The 17,076-nt window shown below is 38.2% G+C and overlaps 2 protein-coding genes across 5 annotated transcripts; one reads left to right on the forward strand and one right to left on the reverse strand.

Moving 5' to 3' along the window:
- Positions 1-1,857: 1,857 nt before the first annotated feature.
- On the forward strand, positions 1,858-12,113 carry ddx43 (DEAD (Asp-Glu-Ala-Asp) box polypeptide 43). Of its 3 annotated transcripts, none has more exons than XM_015020117.1 (17): positions 1,858-2,238; positions 2,460-2,515; positions 3,442-3,553; positions 4,049-4,240; positions 4,408-4,489; positions 5,202-5,361; positions 7,139-7,257; positions 7,352-7,462; positions 7,538-7,679; positions 7,861-7,961; positions 8,322-8,409; positions 8,507-8,634; positions 8,737-8,846; positions 9,953-10,091; positions 10,179-10,266; positions 10,536-10,699; positions 11,801-12,113. In XM_015020117.1, exons 1-16 carry the CDS (start codon positions 1,911-1,913, stop codon positions 10,686-10,688), a joined length of 2,109 nt encoding a protein of 702 aa, XP_014875603.1. In that variant the 5' UTR covers positions 1,858-1,910; the 3' UTR covers positions 10,689-10,699; positions 11,801-12,113. The 3 variants fall into 3 exon arrangements, with proteins under 3 accessions (XP_014875603.1, XP_014875604.1, XP_014875605.1); XM_015020118.1 differs by having other exon boundaries at positions 11,804-12,113; XM_015020119.1 differs by having other exon boundaries at positions 4,055-4,240.
- Positions 12,114-12,998: 885 nt separating this feature from the next.
- Positions 12,999-17,074, reverse strand: cgasa (cyclic GMP-AMP synthase a). Of its 2 annotated transcripts, none has more exons than XM_015020123.1 (5): positions 15,686-17,074; positions 15,337-15,550; positions 14,891-15,046; positions 14,620-14,719; positions 12,999-14,384 (listed from the first exon to the last, which is right to left on the reverse strand). In XM_015020123.1, the coding sequence occupies exons 1-5, from the start codon at positions 16,514-16,516 to the stop codon at positions 14,033-14,035; spliced, it is 1,653 nt and encodes a 550-aa protein (XP_014875609.1). In that variant the 5' UTR covers positions 16,517-17,074; the 3' UTR covers positions 12,999-14,032. The 2 variants fall into 2 exon arrangements, with proteins under 2 accessions (XP_014875609.1, XP_014875607.1); XM_015020121.1 differs by having other exon boundaries at positions 14,891-15,148.
- Between the last annotated feature and the right edge of the window lie 2 nt (positions 17,075-17,076).

Raw genomic sequence — 17,076 nt, forward strand, 5'->3', positions numbered from 1 at the left:
TTTTCAAATTTTTGTAAAAAAAAAATAAATATATATATATATATATATATATATATATAATTTTTTTTTTTTTTTTTTTTACTCCTCCACCAACTATTTCAGTCATTTTAATATCTTCTGTGTTTGATTTGGATATTGGTTCATTTTTGGCACAGTCACTCTTGTCTTAAAATATGTTTTACTGTCAGTTACTTCCTTTATTGACGTCGTAACTTCCTCTGCGTTTGCCCCCGTTTTGGAAGCGGATTGCTAATTAATTTAACACTGAAGGTTAGAGCAAGTATTATTTTCAGAAAAAATGGTAACAATTAGCATTTGTGTGATTTTTGTAAAGCTCTTTAATCCATATAAAATTTCATTCTGGTGCAAAGAAAACATTCTCATCACAAACAGTGCAGCTTATAGTGAATGCTGGGGTCTGGCAATGTGACATGGTATGTTCATGCCTGCATGATTTTGGAACAGATGTAATGTGTTTAATGGTTGACTGGGAAACTTTATCAGCCAATCGACTCAGATAGCTAGAATGCTGAGGAACTAAAGAGGCTATACTTCCCATGCGACATGCTAATGTTTGCAATCTGTAAATTGCTTAAGGGTGCCTTTTTGCTGAAATAACTGCTTTTATTTCCATACATCGCCTACAACCTATTATATCAGATTGTACTTAAGTCAAACTGCTCATCTTGAACTGGGCATCCAGTCGTGTGGCGTTAAGCCTGAGACTTGATGACTTCAATGGCCGAAAATACTTAATTTCTCTACTGTTTGAACAGTAATTTATGACACAGCTGGCCTTAAAGCTTGATGATGTTAACATTGTTATTTCTTTGAAATTAATTTATTAAAGTGCACATTATATTCTCTGGATGAGAAATGCAAAAATGATTTTATTATTCATTAATAAAGTATGGATTAACAAAACTGTTTCTCGCATGTTTTCTAAATCATTTTAAGGGGGAGTCACATCTATCCAGTATTCATCAACTTCACCAGATAGAACCAAAAAATATATTTTTCCAAAGCTCTAATAGAGTAGAATATTTAACGAATGGTTTAAGGGAAGTTCAGTGAAAGTCAACGTCCAGAAAACTTCTCCAGAGGTTAGTTTTAACATTTACAGTGTAACTATCAATGAATGTTTTCTTGGAGAGTTCCCTGAATGATGACTACAAAATTCTTTATGGTTGGTCTTTATGATTATTTTCACAGCAGATATATTCCCTAAACATAAAAAAAAAGCATATAACCTTCATTCAATACAGGTTAACCCTAAGGAACATCCCCCTGAACATAAGTTTCAACACACCGTTTTTCTTGGAAGAATCAAGTGTTCTTGAAAGTTATCTGCAACTTTTCTTTAGAGAACCTTCAGGGAGCATTTCTCAAAAGGTTACCTGAAAAGTAACCATAACTTTCACAATGCAACTTTCTTTTAGTTTCAACTGCAGCAGAGCTTTCTGGCAGCTGGAAGGGAACTTTCACCAGACTCCACGGGATCTTTCAGTGAATTTAATGTAATGTATTATGAACTAATGCTAAAATAATAATAATATAATAAATAAAAATAAAACATAGCACGATGCTAATAAAGTTGCATTATTTTGTTTCTGAAGTGAAGTTGAACACCTTATTGCAACTATCAGTTGAACACCTTATTGCAACTATCAGTCCCTAATCATCAAATCAAATTCCGTTCAAAAACACCGTAAAAAACACACCATGCATTAGTCATTTAATTTAAAAGACAATAAGACAAATACTTCTTCCACATGTATAATCTTATAAAATGCACAAAATTACACACACGCAAAAACATAAACGTATATTTAACTGGTTCCTGCCCAGACAGGAAGTGAGAAAGATTTCTTTGAGACTTCAGGGTTGATGGTGGCGCAGCAGAATTTAAAATGTCTGACTGGGAGGACGAGTACGACAAGCACGGTGTTGCCATTGAGAAACCTGCCCCTAAACTATCTGCGACTAACAACACGTTATTGGGAAAAGATAGCCAAGGAGATGGAAGTGTTTATTCCGGTCTAAAAAGTCAAACCTGGTCTAGAGAACCGAACGAGGCGAGAGTTGAGCGCCGCCGAGATGCGTTCGAGTTCAGGAGCCGAAGAGGTGAAACAGACCGCGGCGGGGGGCCTGGAGACCGTCGGAGAGGGAACGAAATGTCCGACGGATTCCAGCCTCTTACTTTCAAAGTGGAAAATATGTCCATTGGAAGGATAATTGGTAAGCTTAAAACCTGAACTCAGCTTAAAACAGACGTTGCTATTTGGTCTGCTAATTATGCTAAGTTAATTATTTTCTACCGTTTTAACTTCTTCCCCATTTAAATATTTACCGTTTCTTAAGCGGCTAATTTTACTGAATCGGGCAAAAACACTTTTAAATGTTTTATTTGTGTTTTGAAGTCTGGCTTGTTAAGGTTTAACATTGAACTGTGTTCACAGGTCGCGGCGGAGCTAAAATTCGTGAACTTGAAGAGAGCAGCGGTGCTCGGATCAAGGCAAGTGCTAACAGGAAGCGAGTAGGACCGCCAGAAACGGCGTCCTCGTTGCACACTGGAAACGCTTTGGGGTTGAATTACAACTGCTTATTGCATAAGTTACAAAAAAATAGGTTCCCGTTTATTAAGGACGTTTTTGTATTTATCTTAATTTTGGAGTAACTAGAACCACGAAGTACATCGACCTACTTTTTCTCAAAGGCAGATCTTGCTTCTCTTGAATTTGTTGACTTTAATAAAATGTACTTTTTTTTATTTTACTATTGAGCAGATAAAACTTTGTTTTAAAATGTGAAGAAAATATATTTTAGTGGCCCTACGGTCTTTCAACTTAGCAACTCAAGCTCTCTTGGCAAAAGGTTTGGACACCATTTCAGTAAGCCACATGTTTACTGGATTGGACTTTACCAGCTGTGGTGATTTGACTATTTTAAAAATCTACCCATAACAATAACTATGAAATGTATTGTTTAATCTTTTTTTTTTTAATGCTTGTTTTAAGGGTCAAAATCAAGCTTGCAACAAGCATTCCAGTCTTACTATTATTTTTAGAATCTTCCACATGAAAGATCTTATCCATGGGTTAGAAAACCATTTGCTTTTGTATCAAACCCTCAGAGTTTATTATTGATATGTTATTAAAAACAATAACTTACAAACTATCAGCCTAAGTTGGACAAACATCCAGCTAAACCTGAATCAAAAATGGTTTTGTTGAAACAAAAGTGAGGCACCAACGTTTTTCCCAACAGGAAGTAAATAAACGTATAAAAACCTGAGTTATATTTAAACAGAAACTGCACACTTATAAGTTAGTCTGTGTTCCTGAATACTTTATTTAAAATGTAACTTTAAGACACAGTTGAGAGCATGTCTTAGGATATTTCCAGTGTAAAATGTAAATATTTTTTGTTTTGGTTTTAAAGATTACCAGGGGAGATTACGATGGAGAAGTGTCCATCTCTGGTTCGTCCGCTGCTCAGCAAAAGGCCAGAGGAATGATTGAAGACCTGACTGCAGGCGGCTCTTCTACTTACGGTACATATTGGTCTCTTTTGGAAGTGGTGAATTTTACTTTCACTGGGGAAAACTAACTGATAAGGCTTCAAGCTGGAGCTTTAAACAATATTATGGTGATTAAATAAAAAACATGAAGTAAAAAAACTGACATCCACTACAAATAAACTGAATTACTTATGGCAGTTTTGTAAGGGTGAACATCTGGGCCTACAAGACCATGAGTTAAAAGGCTTATTTTCCTACAATATAACGTGTTAATCAGTGTGTTATTCTGTAAAATACACCTAATCCCTTCTCCTTAGCCTTCATTCTTCTCGTTGAGAAAATTTGATCAATTGCATTGAGAGACCAGTTAGCCAGATCCATAATTTGTAGATTCGGAGGATGTGCAAAGAAAGACTCCAAAAAAAAAAAAAGAGTACTACTTTCTGGTCAAACATCGAGTTTCCTTTTCCTGCTGCTGGTGGTCAATACACTTTCTTCAAGTTCTTGGTACTGCGTTTTGTTTCTGAGGTCCAGGTAGAGGCCGGTACAGTGACGGGGAAAGGTTTGGAGGAAGAGCGGGTACAGGAGGGATGAACAGGAACGACTCCGCCTGGTCGAAGGAGGCGCCGCAGGCTGCAAGCGACGGCCCGCCATCTTCGGCCATTGACTGGAACGACATCCGACAAAACAGGAAAAAATTTGAGGAGCTGAAGTGGAAAGGTGGGGCAGCCGATTCACGCCGAGTTCAGTCAGTAATGCGTTTTATTGCTGAACTGCTTTGGCGTTATGTACCCAAGTGTAAATAATGATTCCAGTGAAAACAAAATATATGCGTGTCATCCATGAGTTTGATCGAGCTCCTGTTGATGTTCTCAAACTTTTCTCAGACCTCCCACCGCTGAAGAAGAACTTTTACACAGAAGCAGCGAGTGTGTCCATGCTCACACCTGATGAAGTCGCTGCATGGAGGTAACTTCTTTTTTTTTTTACATCTGGCTGTTCCTTTTATTATAGATAAAAATCCAATTTTATTCTCAAACACTGAAGCTTCCTCTAGATTCTTCTTTTATTGTCCGACTTATACTAACATCAGTGACCAAAACTAATAATATTGTATTTAATGAGCAGCAATTTTAAGAAGTGTAAGGGGGAACCTTACAGCTACAGCAGGCAAAATGCTTTTTCTTGTCTGCTGAAACAGACAGAACCTGACACCCAGGCAAGGCGCTCAGTCATCTTTTAATTGTCTACTTTGTGTGGCTTAAACCACATAAGAACAGGAACTGCAGGAACTGCTCTTTCAGAGTTGGTATGTGAGCCGCAGGCCGGATATTTGCGTCTGTCCTCCAGATGTTTGCGTCTGTCCTGTGGAAGCACTTGGCTGTTCTCTGCTGATTTCCCCTGACATTTGCTAATACTGGTACTAAACAGAAAAAGTTGTCTGTGGGGAATTTTTTAAAATATTACCGTCAAAGTACCTAACAACAGAGGCTTAATATTTTTTGTACCATTAGTAAAGCTGTTTGCCTTTTTGTCAGTTTTGAATTTTCTGATCAAGTCCTAAACACTGGATAATAAATGTATTTACCACAGAAAACAATCTGCCTGCTGCCTCTTTAAATACAGTAAACCAAATCTGACCACTTTGTGATGTGAAACAAATTTTCCCCTATTTTTGCAGGAAGGAAAATAACAATATATTTGTAGATGACATAAAGGAGGAGGGAGAGAAGCGACCCATTCCTAATCCCTGTCGTACGTTTCTGGAGGCTTTCCAACCGTATCCAGAGATTATGGAGAATATTGAGCGTGTTGGTTTTGTCAAGCCAACCCCCATCCAGGTATTATCCAAGCACTTACACAATTTCATGAAATAACATGTTTTCAGTTATCTTTTTTTTTTTTTTTTTTTTTTTACACAAATCCAATTTTTAGAACAAAATGAAACATTCTCATCAGCAGATGAAACAATGAAACAAACTTTAGAGCGGTGCTATCAGACTATCTAACATTGATGCATTTTTTTCTGTTTCGGAGCGTTGTGCTAAGCTCAGACTCGATGCAAATGGTCCTTCACTTTTATTGTTGGGAATCCTTATCTGTTTTAGGCCCATTTATGAAATTCGTATCTGTAGTCCCCATCAGAAGAAATGAAAGTGCACGAATGGCACTAACAGCTGGGAGAACTTCTTTTTTTTCTTTGTATGTAGAAAGTACCTCTCTTATTGTCAAAAAGTGAAACCAGATTCTTGTGTGTGAATCGCCACTAAATATTTTCCATTTCCTCTTGACGAAGCATGGCACATTCAGGTTTCACTATTTTTCTTCCTCTACTCTGAAGTTGCTCTTTTTAAGCTTCTCTAAACATCAAAGGTGGATGTTTTTCTCTTCTCTCTTTGTTTGCATCGCCTAACAATCTCTGTGACTTTACAATAACGTCTGATTGTTTTTATTTCTTTTCTAAGTAGTAGATGTCTAAATATTTACTGTCACCCAGTAAATACTCCTTAAACCCTCACTCATCAAGGTGTCCATGCATCTTTAAAAAGCCATAAATTGATGCGTTTAGACATAAATATGAGCTTAGCTTTTTTGCATCCATCATGGGTAAGTGCAAATGTATCACCAGTTGGCTGGACATTGTTCGTTTTTGCCTCTGGCTCACTTCTGTTGCCTTAAACGTACTTCAAGTTTACATTAAAAATGTCTTAAGTTTTAAATTTGACCTGCAGATAGCCTGATTATGTTCATGTTTTGTCAAATTTTTATACGGATGTAGGATGAAATTAAACTGCATTGTCATCCTGTTAAGTTTGCCTTTTATTTCACAATAACAGAAGAGGAGAGTGAAGTGAAAATGGGATGTTTAGAGAACTCTATATTGTGCTGGTGCAGCAACTGGAAGCTGCTGCACCAATCATTAACATTATTTCTGCTTTGCGCTGAAGCACTAGGTTTATTGCACAGCTTATCTGCACAGGTGAGCTTGAGCAAGTGACTCTTCTGAACAGACCTTTCAGTCATTGTTTCGGTTTCATAAAGCCCAACTCTGTTGCTGATTTTACTGCACCACATCAGAAGTACCAACAAAGAGTCTCAGAACAATTTATATGTGGATATTTTTGATTTAATTAACTTGTAAAATCAATAAATAATAATTAAATTTATAAAATCAAAGTAATAGCAGAATCATTTATTCTCAGAGATCAGGCTAGAGAAGGAAGAAAATGAAGAAGTGAAACTTGACACAATTCTCTTTGATATCATCTTCAGTCACGTAAACGGCGCCTCCCCTCCAACTCCCTCATCTCAGGGAGTCTCTTTCTCAGGCTTCTTTCAAAGAAACCCCTGTGGCCTTGAACCAAAACCCTCAAAGGAGTTTTGCTAAAGTTTTATCAGCTTCCATTTTTACCAGTAATTAAGCCAAAGTTTCTATTTTGTCAACCGAACATGACCAAACTCTGGTCCTTTCATTAAGTTCAAATGAGGACCATTAGGATTTACACGCCATTTAAGAACCGACTTGAACACCTGTGTACATTTTGAAGTTACTTAATTTGGTAAAAGTGCAGCTTGTATTAACATGGTTGATGACCTGCTGCACAACCCGTTGACCAGTCTCAGGCCTGGCCGGTGCTTCTCATCGGGGAGGACCTGATAGCGATTGCTCAGACAGGAACAGGGAAAACTCTGGCCTACCTGCTGCCGGGCTTCATTCATATGGACGGACAGCCTGTGTGAGTTCAGAACTTTTTTGCTTTCATGAAAATGATCATGTGGATTATTTTTTGTGCATTTATTAAAACCCTTGTGTTCTCGTTTCAACAATAGACGCAGAGCTGAAAGGGGAGGCCCGGGCATGTTGGTGCTGACCCCGACCAGAGAACTTGCTCTACAGATTGAAGCAGAGTGCAGCAAGTACAGCTTCAAAGGATACAAAAGGTAAACCTGTGGTAAAGGATCAGTTACTTGTGCTTTGATAGAATCACAGTGTCCTTCTTTTCCTCCGTCTCTTAGCATCTGTGTCTACGGAGGGGGAGACAGAAGAGGACAGATCAACCTGGTGAAGAGCGGCGTGGACATCGTGATCGCTACACCTGGCCGACTCAACGACTTACAGATGAACGACCTCATCAATCTACGCTCCATCACCTACTTGGTCAGCTTTTATTGCTTTTTCTTTTCCAACATTTGCAGTACAGAATGCCTCTTTCTTTTCGACGATTGTGTTTTTTAGAAATTCTTGTACTGAAAAGGTTTAAATCTGAACTTTTATCTACTTTTACATGCCGTTTGGAAAAGTTTTGATGCTGAAGTGATTGTTGGGGTGGGGGGGAAAGGTGCTGGACGAGGCTGACCGCATGCTCGACATGGGCTTCGAACCGCAGATTCTGAAGATTCTGCTGGACATTCGTCCAGACCGGCAGACAGTCATGACCAGGTATACCTCAGTTTTTAATCATAGTAGGGACATTAGTACTTAATCCAAAGCAAAGAAGATAGGGCAGCTCTTGAGGGGTTGGCCAAAATAGCTTTGCTGGAGTAATCTGTGTTTATGAACATAAAAATGTTTCATCATGGCTGAAAAGAAGTTGGATTTTGAGAATCATCAGATATAATTTAATCAGACATTTAAGGATGTTTCTAACAATAGAAAGTAATGTAAAGAATCCTTTCACTGCTTATTCTTAGCTAACTGTAAATATTCTTCCTGGTGTTTCAGTTTCCTTCCCAATTTAATATCAAATGTATGATGTAAAAGACTGAAAACTGAACTGCTATTGTTGGCTTCATGTTTCAGTGCCACCTGGCCCACAGGTGTAAGAAGATTGGCTAAATCCTATTTAAAGAATCCCATGATGGTTTATGTGGGAACTCTGGACTTGGCTGTAAGAGGAAGTGAAAACATTCTGTTTGTGCTTCACTTTTATTTCGTCTTTTGTTTCCCCGTGCTTCATGCTTTGCGTCTCTCCATCTGTGCATCAGGCAGTAAACACGGTGCAGCAGACCCTAGAGATTGTTAAGGAGGAGGAGAAAAAGATGTATGTTTTTGACTTCATCAGGAACATGCAACCCCAGGATAAAGTCTTAATCTTTGTGGGCAAGAAGATTACGTGAGTGAGGAGATGACCACTTCTTTTAAAAGATGAGCCACAACTACTGTAGGAACCTGCACCAACTGTGTGCCCTCTGTGTTTGTGTTTCTGTGAAACCAGTGCAGACGACCTGTCGAGTGACATGTCTCTGCAAGGTATTGCTGTGCAGTGTCTCCATGGAGACCGCGAACAAAGCTCCCGGGAAGAGGCTCTCCGGGACTTTAAGGAGAGTATGTCAGAAAACCGTCATTTATTAATTTTCAACATTTAAAAGTCCTAAATTTGTTTGATTAAAATTTAATTTAAAACAATGTCTGTTGGCCTTAAATATGTTCATTACAGGTCTTAAACTACTTTTTTTTGTGCACATGAGCACCTTCATTGCATTCTGTGATTCAATTATTACAATCACAAAAATCAGTAATTATCTGCTAATTCTAGCCTGCTTTTTTTGCCTTTTCTTGGGCACAAAGCTGAGTTCACAGTGTTTGCTGTGCTTAATTGTAATTCTGTAAGTTCTCCCAGACATCTCCTATATTTGGAGTGTTTTTTTTCTGATGTAAATTTCATTCATGGTGGCACTTGATAGATCTTAAATCAGACATATTTTAAATAGATTTGATATTGATAAATACTTTGTTAAATAAGACTTTTCCCCCCCAAACCAGTCCTTTTTGAAAGCAATTTGTTGCACCGGACTTCATTTAGTTCCAGTGTTTCCCAACCCTGGTCCTTCAGGCTGTCCTGCATGTTGTAGATGTTTCCCTGCTTTAATGCACCTGATTCAGCTGATGGCAGTTCAGCCATTGCCTGTTAATCTGCCATCAATTGAAATCGACTCGGCTGAAACAAGGAAACGCCTTAAACGTACAGAGCAGTGTGCCCTGAGGATCGGGGTTGGGGAATCACTGATTTTGAAAGGTCAAATTAATGGCGCATAATACAAATGCATGCCACAATATTTAGGTTTTTACTCGTAAAAGGCTTGAACCATTTCCTTCCACTTCCCAATTAAGGAACTGCTGGTCTACCACATTAATTAACAGAAAAATACATTGAATTTTGCTAGACTTTGTTTTGGGTTTATTTACCTAGAATTCCCTGCGTTATAGTCCACTTCCTGCTTTTGGGGCGGTTTCCAGTCCGCTTAGAATTTACATAAAAATTCAAACTACACCAGAATTCGCTTTTTTTTGTTTCCCGTCAGAGTTTGATTGCACATTCAGACCTCTCCAAACAAACTGGACTTTAAAGGCAAACAAACCAGAGTTCAATTAAAGCAGACTACGCAGGGCTGGTGTGAATGCACCCTTAGTGTTTGTGTTCACTTTTTCAGGTCGGGTTCGCATCCTGGTCGCCACAGATCTGGCCTCCAGAGGGTTGGATGTCCATGACATCACGCATGTTTTTAACTACGACTTCCCAAGAAACATTGAAGAGTACGTCCACCGTGTGGGCCGAACAGGCCGAGCAGGGTAAGAGATCGACGGTGTTAACCATCTACATGCGTAACCTTTGGCTTACTCTGGGTTAGTTGTGACGGGGATGCATTTTTATTCCAGACGATCCGGTGCTGCCGTTACTCTGTTAACTAGAGATAACTGGAGGATGGCCGCAGAGCTGATTTCTATCCTGGAGAGAGCAGGACAAGTAAATACTTGCAAATTGTTTATCAGAAGGTTTAAATGGAAAATATCAATACTGAAAAGTGTTGCCCTAAACACTGACCAATAAATGTATGTATATCAGTCAACAAAGGAAGGTTATTCAATGACATTGATGTAACTGACTTGTAATGATATGAAATCTAAATTATATATGCAACATTTAAGGGAAGACACTAACAATGCTGGCATTTGGTGTAGTATCTGAATGTGTAAATGTTGGGTAGCAACCCACATCACATGATGTTGTTTCAGGACGTCCCAGAAGACTTGGTGCTGATGGCAGAGAGATACGAGAAGCACAAGATGGAGAGAGAGATGTATACTCCAAGAGGACATGGATGGGGTGGAAGAGGAGGCGGTGGACGGAGAGACGGCAATGACAGAGGCCAAAACTGGCGATTCTAATCTCTGGAGATGTAAGTTTGCACGCTCTCTAAAGCTCAGATCCAGTCCTCGAGAGCTGCCGTCCTGCAACTTTCAGATGCTTCCCTGCTCCAACACACCTGAATCAAATGAATGGCTCGTTCTCAGGCCTGTTCAGAGCTGATCCCAGTCTGTTGGAGTATGGATGCATCTGACGGTATCTCTCAAGGACTGGATGTGAACACCCCTACGCTAAACAACCATGTGAATAGGACTGTGTAATTGTATGATATTTATCGATATTTTTTTTTCTTCAAAAAGTATCGATTTTTCATCTGCGAGTATCGATGCATTAAATCCTACTTTGTTTTGTGTCAAATTCACATGAATGAAATGACAGCTATCACACATGACATTTTTTACCCAGTTGCACATGTACATTAAAAATGACATACAGTGAAACAACAAAATGGATAAATTACATTGTATAATATAAGTGAATAAGACATAAAAAAAAGTTTCTTGTCTGCATAAGCAAATACACAAAGTCACACAATTAGCATTTTAACAAAGCAAATGTATAACAAAAACATCTATTAAATTAATTCAATGCAAGTCTGTGGAACAGTCACAAAATGTCACCAAAATCACTTTTTCTCTAAAATCTTTCATAAAATCATAAAAATGTATTGAATAATATCATATTGTATCACAATATACAATACCGCGTATTGTATCGTGAGGTTAGTGTATTGCCACAGCCCTACATGTGGATATCGCAGAAAGGCTGGAGCTGCACCAAAAATAAAACTGTTTCTGGGAAGTGGTTGTAATTTAAAGCTAACCTCCACACAAAAATGTATTCAAACATCATCGCATCCTCTCTCACAACACTTAATGCTCTGTTGTCAAGAGTCTTAGCAACCACTAGGCTCTGACTAATACTTTTGTCAGGAAAGCAAACTAACTTTCTTTATGTGGAATAATTTTATCACGTAAGAGGAAAATGTACCGTCATGCAGCACTAAACTATTAAGATTGGTGAACGTCAATAAAAATGTGACACACAGACTATTAGTAAAAACAGAAAATAATGAAAATGTATTTTTGTGTTACTTTGGAAATGTGACATTTTGTTTTTTTTTCTTTCTCAGCAGGTTGGAATACAGTCTAAAGCTGGCTGTAATTTCTTTTGATTGTACATAAGTTGTTTTTTTTTATTCTTTTGCTTAAAATTTATTTTAAAAAATGTCTGTTTTGCCAGGTAGACATCATTATTGTTTTTCATACAAGTTTAAAGGTTAACAGATTGCACTGTTCTTAGTCCAGTGTTTGTTTTTTCTGTGTCATCAGCCTTGTTTCTATAGACTGAATATGTGTGGAATTTTTTTGGGGGGGAAACGTGTTAAATAAATTCTCTTTTTGAAGAAACATCCTGTCCAGTGTGCATCTTAAGTTGTCGTTCAAAATATTTAATTACAAAGGTCGAGGTTTTCTGTAATTGTAAAGGAAAAAAACAAAATGTTTAATTTTTATTGCTTCCTGTCTTTCCACTGTATCAAGAATTTTGCAGACTGAAAAGATGAAGAAAATAAATTAAACTTCAAAACATTACTATTTTCCCAACCCTGTAAATTATCTTTTCTTCACTTTTAACCACGGCAAAAAGGCAGTGGTGCAATGAATGTAGAGTATCTAATCTTATAAGTGTCTTCCAACACTTAGACAAAATCCTCCTGAGAGGCCAGCATGGTCACGATAAGTTTGAAAAGACTGAAGAAGCAAAACAAATAAAACTTCATAATCATTACCTTTCTACCAAACTCAAAGGTAAGATTTTAGTTGACCCACAGCATGAAGGCTCTTGTGCAGCATATAGAGTAACTAATGTAATTGCCTTCCAACACTAACTTAAAGCTGTAAATTCTGTGAACGTCATAAAGTCACTGAATGTTGTAACATTCAGTGACTGTGATGATTATCTTGTATGAGTAATTCTTAACGTCCTTATAAATTACCATGAGACCAAGAAAGCTGTAAGTTTCTGTTTTGCTAATTTATTTAACCTGTTTTGCAGGTACATTTTATTCCAGTACATGCTTATTTCTTATTATTTATGCAACTGGTGTAATATAAAGCAGTTATCTTTGTGGATTGGACATATTTAACTTAAGATGTGGATTACTGTAAGGTCTTGTGAGAACTGCTGTGTGCCATTCGCCTTCTATCAGGAATCAGAAATCTTTTACAAATGACTGATTTATTCCCCTTCCCGAGCAGGTTGGATTATATATGGCCACCCAGTAATGCCCGCAATCACAACATGAGCCGCATGTCAAAGAAATGCTAGAGTTCAGTTTCTTTTTTATTTTTACTTTATTTTAATCCAAATTTTATAATCTTACAAAGAAAAACATCGACATTAAGCAGCATAAATGCGTCACTAAGGGAAGGAGATGGTGATGCATTGCAAAAAAAAACACAAAAAAAAAACAGGTAAACTGAATAACAGTGAACTTTGATAAAATGCCAAAACTTATGGAGATGGGGCCAAAGTTCAATTTCACATTTGAAGAAAATTGTATTCCTAGAACATTTAAATCAGATGACGGTTTATAACTCAAAATGTGAGATCGTTTTATGCCACCCAAATAAAATTTTGCAGAGTTGGTCATTAGACAACCACAAAACATGCAAATGGCTACACTGTAAAATGTTTATTTGGGTTCATTTAGTAAAAACTAAACGGTGCATAAATATCAGTCACCAGATGACTTTTCCCCCTTTATTATTAGTGTAACTGGTATTTTTTTATCATTAAACAAATATGCACAATGGATTACATAAGAAAATGACTTTGCAACACCCAGTTTCACCTCATGAACAAGGTACGACTAAGACGAAGCCACCAAGGACCTGAGTGGGATTGTGTTGATAGGAGTGGTTAACATCTCGTGTTGTGAATCAGAACCAATCTGGTATAAGTTTGTAGACTGGGGGAAAAAATTAATAGGTGGACAACTAACGCTTGTACAGCAGATTTCATTGGGGCCATTGCAGTAGGTTAATCTGCTGATTATGAATATATTTCATTCAAATGTTAATAAACCCCTGAACCTTTGTAATATTAAAAGCAGATCTATGTGACGTAAAAATAACTACTGCGACTGTAAATGTGTTTATATAGTGTTTCTTAAGAGGAATTAGTGGAAGCAATAGAAACTCCGTTTCTTTAAATATTTAATAAAAAAGAAATATTTAAATAATTTAGTTTTTTTGTTTTGTATTTTAACAGGAAAAAACCCCCCAGTAAAATCTCTCTCACATCAGTGAAATTGATCTGACATGAACGTTGAGCTCGGGATCAGAATTCCCCGATCTATTGCTTAACATGGATTTTGAAGATATGTGTCAAAGATGGGGAAGCCGCTTTCTCGTTGCTCCTTGACGCAGTCTGCCAAATGCTTGCAGCGGGTTTTCCCCAGACCAGAGAGAAGGTTCTGACTGGGGATGAAGAAGTTGTAGAGTTCACCACGTCTCAGGTGGCTTTCGAAGTCCTGCAGGAGCAGGCCGAAGCACCGACTGAGATCTGACGCTCCCCAGTCGCTGTCTCTGGTTCTGGAGCAGCAGGCGTGCAGGAGCGTCGTCTTGGCGTGGTAGGAGCAGAACTTGGCAAATGAAGGGTCGTTTTCCTTCAGCAGATGCAGGAGATGCTTGAGGAGCTTCAGACAGTGTTTTCTGGATTAAAAAAAAAAAACTCGAATAAATACACTTGAGAATTGATAAAGAACTGAAAAACGTTTTGAGATTATGAATCCCACACGTGATTAAAAAAAATATGTTATCAGAGGGCCTGGATTTTCCATCAAAGAAAATCTGGTTATATCTTTTGCCGAGGCTGTTTTTAATTCTGTAATTATGTTAATTACATAAAAAAAAATAGTGTTTGCAAAATATGTGTAAGCAGTCTTGCCTGCAGCAGCTTGCTCCCCCTCTTTCACAGCATGTCTTCTCCGATCCATGTTTCTTTATAATATCCTTCTCAATGTGGGAGAATGAAATCCGCCAGGCATCTGCGATGGAAAGACAAACAAAACAGTCCATTAGCTGCAGTGTAAGTAAGGCTGGTCTAGTAAGATAGCATGTAGACTCTTTAACCTATTGTATTAGACATTCCTAATCCTCTTTTCAGTCTGCCAACACTTGGATAATTCATTTCAGAAGTTCTGTAAAGTTGCACTCACCTTTGTTAAGAACGCCGTCGTTTTCCACGTTGCCTCTACCTTCGTATTTTGGCACAAGGTAGTAAGGTTTCCATTTGTACTCCCGTTTCACTTTAGTCCCAAGCCACTGGTCAATTTTCAAGCCGTCACTGGTGAAAGACGGCCAGCTTGATGTCACTTTGAGACAGAGAACAACATCGAGGGAAATGGTGACTGAGCCCACTTTATGGGTCAAGGTCACTGCAGGGCAGCCTCCTTTTTTTTTCTCAATCGTCCACGCTAAAGCAAGAATGACAGTTTTCATTACAAAATGATGACTGGTTTATATTCACCTCACCCCCTGAAAAATGCATGTAATTACTGGAAATGTGATATATTCATGAAATATCTGTAAAATATTTGTTTGATTAGGTTAATTTGACATAAAATGCAAACGCAGAACAAAGCCCCCCAAGTTGGGCACTAACCTGGAAATCCTTTGGCAAATTTCTTCACTTCGTTTCTGAACTCTTGAAGCATTTCGCTTGCGGATAAAACATCATTCTGCTGGAATTTCATTAAATGGCTATTGCCACGTTTTAATGCCACGCTGTAGAAGGCTCCGTTTTCCCGAAATGGTTCGACCTGAACTCGTTCAACCGGCATTGGAAGCATAACGTCAAACTCGTCAGGATCTAAGATCTGTGTGAACAAGAATGTCATTTGGCATAAATAACTTAGTGACGTTATGGTTACCAGATGATGGCATTTCTAAAAATGTTTGTGCTGTGGAACACATTCAATAAATCTGAGAAAATGTTAGCAGTTGTATCTCACCTTAAGGTTTTCATAATAGCTTCCTGTGCGCAGCGGTTTGTCTACGTCTTGAAAACATATGGTTTCCTTTTTTAAATGCCTAATTAGGTTTTCTATAAAATCATTCACAACTTTACTCGTATCTGATTTGTCCTTTGCCCTAATCTTCAGTTTTTCTAAAGTAGACTGTAGGACAGAGTCCTCTGAAACTGATCTTGTCTTCAGCATCTTTGGCTTTATTTTGTCAGCATGTTCTGTATCGCAGGACTTTTCAGCAGCTGTTTCTTTTTTCCCCCCTGAAGGTCTATCTATCTTTTTCTCCTCAAGTTGTGCGCCTTCCATCTTTCCTGCAGCCTTGGTACAGCGAGTTAGGGTCTCTTCCTTACCACCAGCTTTAGGTTTAGTGGTCTTGAGAGAAGCCTTTGCCGTCTCTGACCTCATAGTTGTAGCTTGTGATTCCAGGTCTCTATGCAAAGGAGGTTTTTTCACTGATGTGGACCTGCTGGAATGGATTTGGGTTTTAGTCTTCTCTGGAGGCGTTTGTTGTTCTCTGCTATGCTCCCTCGTCAAATGTTTGCCCTTTTCTTTAGTGGTTTCCTTCACAGGCGGCTTTTCTTTGGCATGGTTTGGCTTCAGAGGATCCTCTTTCTTTTTCCTCCCGATGGTTTCCCGTTTCTCCTTTCTAGAGTCCGAACATTGTGTTGAGTCAGGGCTCTTTGCCTGACGAGATCTCTCTCTGCAACTCATGATGAGGAAATGAAAGCAATGAAACCGCGCTGCTGAAAATATACTGCCAGGCTTCCTGTTACACGCCCCTACCATATATGGTTGAATGCCCTCGAGCTCTTCCATGCGCAGTTGTATTCAGTCATTTACTTTCTCACAGATTAGATATCTTTTCATTGAGTGGATTTATGTGCAGTTTTTTTTCCATCATTATAAAAAAAAAGATGTTTTTTATTCCTGTGACAACAGCTACATCCTGTGGCTATAAGCTTGAATTAATGGAATTTTCTGACTTTCTAAATGCATAGCTTCAGATACAAACATAGTACTACCAGACAACAAAGTACTTTGGTTGAAAGATGTTTAATGTTGCAAAGAGGCTCATGCCGTCTCACAATAAGGTGCAGTAGCTTATGCCAATTCAGTATTCCTCGGTGAAAGTGCAAAATTAGCAAAAATGCCAATCAAAGTGCTTCAGGAGTCAAAAAGAGAGGCTGTTTTGAGTCCCTTCACAAGGACAGGCTTAAACTTCTTCTAAGTGGTATTTAAAGCTTAAATACAACAGATGTTTCACTAATACACTAAAACGGTTCTAGCTAACATGTTTAACTCTTGCTATTGGTTCACATTGAGCAGTAAGTAGGTGTGAAGACTTAAAGCAGAACATGTAAAGAGACCCAGGACCA

This window comes from Poecilia latipinna, unplaced genomic scaffold, assembly GCF_001443285.1.
Source record: "Poecilia latipinna isolate Pla-1442-1.1 unplaced genomic scaffold, P_latipinna-1.0 Scaffold2534, whole genome shotgun sequence".
NCBI lineage: Eukaryota > Metazoa > Chordata > Actinopteri > Cyprinodontiformes > Poeciliidae > Poecilia > Poecilia latipinna.